Genomic DNA, 6,742 nt, shown 5'->3' on the forward strand with positions numbered 1-6,742 from the left:
CCTGGGTTCAATCCCTCGTACCATGCACACACACACACACACACACACACACACACACACAACTTTCCACAGCATTTTAAAGCATAGTCAACATTGAGAACCTCTGATTTAACCTATCATGGGAGGAATTGGCGGCATCTTCCCCTCTACCCTTGCAAATGGGCTGCAAATTAGAGTCACCTGGGACGTTTAAAAATCATACCAGTACTTGCCCAGCTTTGGGCCTAGCATATGTATTTCTAAAATTCCTCCACAATGGTTCTATTGGGCAGGCAGGGTAGGGTATCAACACTTTAGATTGTTCCCCACCCTGCCACTTTCTGGTTCCAGACCTCACAATTGCTGATAAATTCTATCAAGGAAATCAAGGTGATAAAATGGGCATCCCTAGCCAGTGTTTCATGTCCATAATCCCAGTACTTGGGAGGTTGAGACAAGGGGATCATAGGTTTGAGAACAGCCTCGGCAACTAGTGAGGCCCTCGGCAACATAGTGAGACACTATTTCAAAAAATAAAATAGGTCTGGGACAAAGGACAGAGGTAGAGCATCCCTGGGTTCATTTGCTAGTACCATAAAAAATAGGAATCCCTTTATTCCTCCTCCCTTAACCCCCCCACCCCATCATTACTTTTTATTAGAGAAGATCCATAATGTTTTATTTACTCCAAGCCTTAGGAGGAAAGAGGATAGACATGGCTGACATTTTTGTGACCTGGGACACCTAAGTCTTTGAAATGATCCTACAGGGACAGTCAAGTTCTGTATCCAAGTCTGGGGCCAATCCTGGCTGCCATAATTGGTGGAAATAAGAAGTCAAGCCTAGAAACAGTTAAAGCCCCAGAGAACAATTCTTTGAGACTGCAGAGCGCAGGCATCATGGGTATGAAGCCCAAATGGTGGCCCTCCATCCCTGGTGGGCTTCTAGGTATTTCTAACATTCACTATCTACCACAGGGCAAGAGAGAAGCCTAACACAATATTGCCCTTTTGTCTTGACAGTTCATAACCCTCTTTCAACGTGAAAGTGTTCTTGGCAAAGTACAGACTTCAAGTAATGACATATCAGGTACAAAATGGATATCCTTGTCCAATAGAGCTCTCCATTATGTCATTTTGAATGTAGAAATTTGGAGCAGCCCCCACTTTGTAGGCCCCTACCCCACCAATGTAGGGTTGCATTATTACTCACTGTGAATGTAGGTTGTGATTTACAGGTCATTATGCAATTCTCGGACCTTAACCTCACAGTAGAGGCTGACAGGTACTGAAAGTGCATTGCTTAGCTACCATGTGTGTGCCAGGCACTCCTCTGAGTGCTTTCTGACATGTCCTTGGTGAGGAATCATCTCCATTTTATCAATGAGGAAACAGCCCTGGAAGTGAAACAGTTCACCATGCCATGCTCTCATTTTACAGAGAGAAAATGGAGGGGAATGACGTACTTGAGGTTGCACAGTGAACAAACAGCAGAGCTAGGGCTCAAACCCCACAGGACTTGTGTCTTTCTAGTCCACATGCTTTCTTCCTGCCAGCCCTGGACTATGTCCAATCGCCACTGCATCCCAGAATTGGGGAGTGACCAAGGACAGCCCACAGAGCTCAATGGCAAGGAAAGAAGGTCCCATCTAAGTTTCCAACTGCATGAGCAATTAAGTAGTCAAACTCCATGCTTTTGTACCTTTAGCCTGAAAGGGACACACCTCCTCCCTGCATTCTGCACAATCCAGGAACTCATTGAGCAGTAGTTATAAAGTCAAACAGCATATTTTTGCTCTGATAAAGGGGGTACTAGGGGAAGAAACACACAAATGACCAACTTTTTTCAGTTTTTATTCTCTAAAATGTCTTTACTTTTGCCTTTGTTCTCTTTTTATAGCAGTAATTTTTCTAGCAATAATTTAAAGTATGTCATTCAACCATATCTGGTACATTCCTAACAAATTTAATATTTTTGTCACCTCCAAAACAAAGCACAAACCCATTAGGAACATTCTTCATTTCTTCCAAACCCCCTAGCTTTGTGTTTTCTGTCTCTACATATTTTCTTATTCTCAACATTTCATATATATGGAATAATGTAATAAGAAGCCTTTGGTGATGGCTTTTAGATGTGCGACTACAATGCACCAAAAAAAGAAGAAATGCAAATCAAACCACAAGGAGATACCACTTCCCATCCCCTCAGATAGCTGTAATTTAAAAAAGATAGTACAATGAAGATGTAAACACATTGGACCTGAAATGACCAACTTGTACCTTTAGCCTGAAAGGGACAGACCTCCTCCCTGCATTCTGCACAATCCAGGAACTCATTGGGCAGTAGTTATAAAGTCAAACAACATATTTTTGCTCTGATAAAGGGGGTACTAGGGGAAGAAACACACAGATGACCAAATTTTTATTTTTTTAATAATGCCTTGGGGTATACCTTGGAGGTAAAATGCCCCTGGGTTCAATTCCCAGTACCAAAAAAATTTTAGAAATTACAGCTTGGCACAGTGACACATACCTGTAATCCCAGTATTTAGGAGGCTGAGACAAAGAGGATTGCAAGTTTGAGATCAACACACAGTAACTTAGCATGACCATGTTTTAAAATAAAAAATAAGAGCCTGACATGTTTATATTTAATTCTCAAAATAAACTAGGTACTATAACCATATAGAACTAGGTCTTTTCAAAATTTAAACAAATTCTGTCTTTAAGTCCAGAAAGATAATTCTTCAGCAATCTGAAGTAATGCTCTCTTGGAAACCAACATATCAAGAATGTATTAGAAGTTACAATTCTGACTACCATTTTTATTATTCTTTTACATATTAAACAAGTTTAGAAAAATAGGATGGGCATAGTGGCACATGCCTGCAATCCCAATACATGGGAGACTGAGACAGGAGAAAAATAGGTTAGAGACCAGTCTCAGCAATTTAGGGAGATTCTCAGCAACCAAGTGAGACCCTGTTTCAAAACAAAAAGTACAATAAAATAAAAATGCTGAGAGTATAGTTCAGAGAATGAATGCCCCCTGGGTTGGATCCCCAGCAACACACACACACACACACACACACACACACACACAAACACATACATAAATTTAAAAAATAGGGCTGGATGTCTAGCTTTGAGGTAGAACACCCCTGGGTTCAATCTCAAGTACCATACACACAAAAAAATACAAATGATACTTGTGAAACCCCTAAAGGAAAAGAGAACTTCTGAACCAGCAATTGGCCATTCCAACTGATAGTGTATATTTATAAATACAGTTTATGGGGAATATGAATCAGCTCATAGTGCAAAGTGTCATTCCCTAGCACTTAATGTATATCATGGCCATTCACGTTAGACCAACACATGTCTCTCTTCACAGAGACTATTGACAACTAGGGAAAACCCATTCATGAGCTAAGGAAACAAATCAGCTGTGTCAAAAAGAATTGATCTCACCCAGGTGGCTTCATTTTAGCATGATACTTTACTCTCGTACTTCTAATAGCTTTATTTCTCTTGCCAGCAGTTTGGCTTTGAAAGGACTATGGCCAGGTGTACTAGCACATACTTATAATCTCAGCACTTGGGAGGCTGAAACAGGAGGATCACAGATTGGAGACTAGCCTCAGCAACTTAGAGAGATTCTCAGCAACCTAGCAAGATCCTGTTTCCAAAACAAACAAAAAAAAACATTCATTTTTTTCAATCTCCAATACCTACACACAAAAAAGAAAGAAAATAAAAAGAAAGGGCTATGAATCAGTAGCCAAAGGGTTCACTCATCTCAGAATGAGTTTTATGTGTGCTAAAATCCTAGGATGGAGCAATACATAGACTCTCACAGTGCCCAGCAAATTGGAGGACAATGTCTTGAAGTGTCATCCAGGATTCTTATTAACATTTCAGAATCCTAGCCCCTCCCTAGATCTGCCCACTCAGCATCTCTGGGAAATGGTGTCAAGGCACCCACATTTAAACTAGATTCCCTAACCTCAAATATGAAGCTTCATTCTTCTTCCCCAGTAATATTTTCAGAATATGGTCTTGCAGAACATGCCTCAGTCGTATAACTAAAATCTTTGTCTTGCTGGGTGTGGTGGCGCACGCTTGTAATTCCCGCGCTTGGGAGGCTGAGACAGGAGGATGGCACAGGTTCGAAGCCAGCCTCAGCTACTTAGTGAGGCTCTCCACAACTTAGCGAGACCCTGTTTCCAAATAAAATATAAAATAGGTCTGGGAGTATAGCCCGGAGGTAGAAAGCCTCTGGGTCCCTCCCCCAGTACCACAAAAAAAAATCTTTGCCTTGCTTTTTCAGACTCCAAAGCTCTCCACCCAAGCCTTTGTGTTTGCCTTATTAATTTCTAGATCATTTCTTTTTAATTATTTTTTAAACTACCAGCACATTCCAGTACTGGACCACTAATTTGTAAAGCTAAACTTTTTCCTTTTATTCAGTGGGTAAATTGCTATCTACTACTCTTAGCTCAAATCTGGATTCTTGAGCTTTCAAAATTATGTTACTGAAGAAGATAAAAAGCAAGTGACCACAAGAGGTAGAAGTGAACTTTGCCTTTACTGGAAAGAAGAAATATGTGCTTTATTACCCTGGGTCTTTTTGTGTGCTATCACTTCCTGTCATGATGCATCAGCAATCTAGATAAAGGCTTGTTTCTGCCCTGACAAACACAACGATCATTTTGTTCATTTGAACTAGGATGTGCTCTAAAAGCCTGGGGCACAAAACAAGTGGTGCAGAAAAATGGGTCCAAATGGAGACCTTTATAGCTCACACAACAAACAGATCACTTGGGGTCAATCAACTGAAAATATACCCAAAGTGGCTAACAATGGTCTTTTTCAATGCACTACTGCTTTCACCTGGACATTCTGAAATGGACACACTGTAGAATTGAAAGTTCGCTTTTTTTCATTTGCAATTAGCTTTGTAGGTTTGTTTGATAGTTATCTACTGGGGTGAGTAAGGCAGGCTCTGCAGAGTTGGTTTAAGAAGAATCCGAGTGTCACACCTGTAATGTCAATACTTGGGAGACTGAAACAGGAGGATGGCAGGTTTAAGGCCAGCCTCAGCAACCTAGTGAGACCCTCAGTAACAGAGTGAGACCCTGTTTCAAATAAAGAATAAAAAGGGCTGGGAGTGTATATTGGAGGTAGAATGCCCCTGTGTTCAAGCCATAGTACCAGTAAATAAGCAAATAAAAAGGGCTGGGGTATGGCTCAGCGGTAGATAACTCCCAGATTCCATCCTCATCACACACACACACACACACACACACACACACACACACACACACACACACACGAAGACACGGGGTTCAGGGAGTACAGAGATAGTCATAGTGCCATCTTAGTCATTTTCTACCCATGTGACCTTAGGTGAAGCATCTGACCTCACTAACCTCTCCCAATCTCTTCCTAGGGGTGGGTGTTGAATGCAGCAAATAAAGACTCTCTATAAAATCAATTTTAAAATCATAAGTTATTCTGTAAATACTGCTGTCTGAGTCCTAAATTATCAATCCCAGGCGTGGCAGCTTCAATTACAAAGTCTAATGTCCGCATGTCTCTTTCATTTTGTCCACAGATCCCAAGCCCAGTACTTCCAAACAGAGTTCTGAAGTGATGAAGAAGGTATCATCAACTCTGTCAAAGGTGTTCTCAAAATCTAATGTCAACATTTCCAAGTCTTCCTTATCTGGGCCCCCACCCTCACACCAACTCCCACCCTCATCCTCACCCCCTGACCAAGACAGAAGCTAAATCTGCTGTATATGATATAAATAACCATGCAAATCTTCCACTCAGAATAAAGGGGGTTTGAAGCATGGCAGTGTCTGTCCTGCACGCAGATTCTTGTGAATATTGAACATAAGTAAAGTCTGATCTATGCTTTTGCTAAGAATTCTGGCATGAGAAGAGGGGCTGGGCCTCATCTATAGATGAATCTCTCAGGCAGTTCAAGTTATAAACTTTGCTCTCAAGGGGGCTGAAGCCTTGCTGGGAAGATAAGACTGACAAGCAAAAGTGTGATATCCCACAGCAACATACCACAACTCTTAACAACCTAGTGAGACGCTGTTTCCAAACAAAAAACAAAAAGGGAGCCAGGCATGGTGGCATATGCCTGTAATCCCAGTACTTGGGAGGCTGAGACAGAAAGACAGGTTCAAGGCCAGTCTCAGCAATTTAGTGAGACCCTGTTTCAAAATAAACATAAAATAGGGCTAGGAGTGTAGCTCAAAAGTAGAATGCCTCTGGGTTTAATCCTCAGTACCAAAAATAAATAAATAAATGAAAAATTAAAAGGGCTGGGGTAATAATTTCCACATTCCTAAAATGAACATACATTATTGTTGCTGAAAGTAAGACAACTTTCAACAAAAAATGTATAAGCTAGTATCTACGGTCCCAGGAGATGAAACCATTTAAAGAACTTTAGAGGTAGAATACCCCTGAGTTCAATCCTCAGTACCACAAAAAAATGTTTGACACCAAAAACAGTGTGTCATGAGCAATTTCAGGAGCTCTAGCGGGTCCCTATAAGAGAGTCATCGCTGTAAATTGGTAGAAAGTTTCCTGGAAGAATTAGAATTGAGCCAAATCAGCCCTGCATTGTAGCATACAGCTGTAATTCCAGTACTTGGGAGGCTGAGACAGGAGGATCACAAGTTCTAGCACAGCCTCAGCAACTTAGTGAGGCCATCCATAGCTCAATTAGTGAGACCTTGTTT

At 41.1% G+C, this 6,742-nt stretch overlaps 1 protein-coding gene across 1 annotated transcript in view; it reads left to right on the forward strand.

Moving 5' to 3' along the window:
- Nucleotides 1-5,771, forward strand: part of LOC308278955 (fibrous sheath-interacting protein 2-like) — a gene marked incomplete at both ends in the record, with an annotated part of 89,062 nt that extends 83,291 nt beyond the window's left edge. The window contains 2 exons of the mRNA XM_080718941.1: nucleotides 1,002-1,068; nucleotides 5,596-5,771. Coding sequence (XP_080575067.1) covers nucleotides 1,002-1,068; nucleotides 5,596-5,771 — 243 coding nt within the window. The remainder of the gene's footprint in view (nucleotides 1-1,001; nucleotides 1,069-5,595) is intronic.
- Between the last annotated feature and the right edge of the window lie 971 nt (nucleotides 5,772-6,742).

The sequence above is a fragment of the Muscardinus avellanarius genome (assembly GCF_963383645.1).
Source record: "Muscardinus avellanarius genome assembly, chromosome: X".
Lineage (NCBI taxonomy): Eukaryota > Metazoa > Chordata > Mammalia > Rodentia > Gliridae > Muscardinus > Muscardinus avellanarius.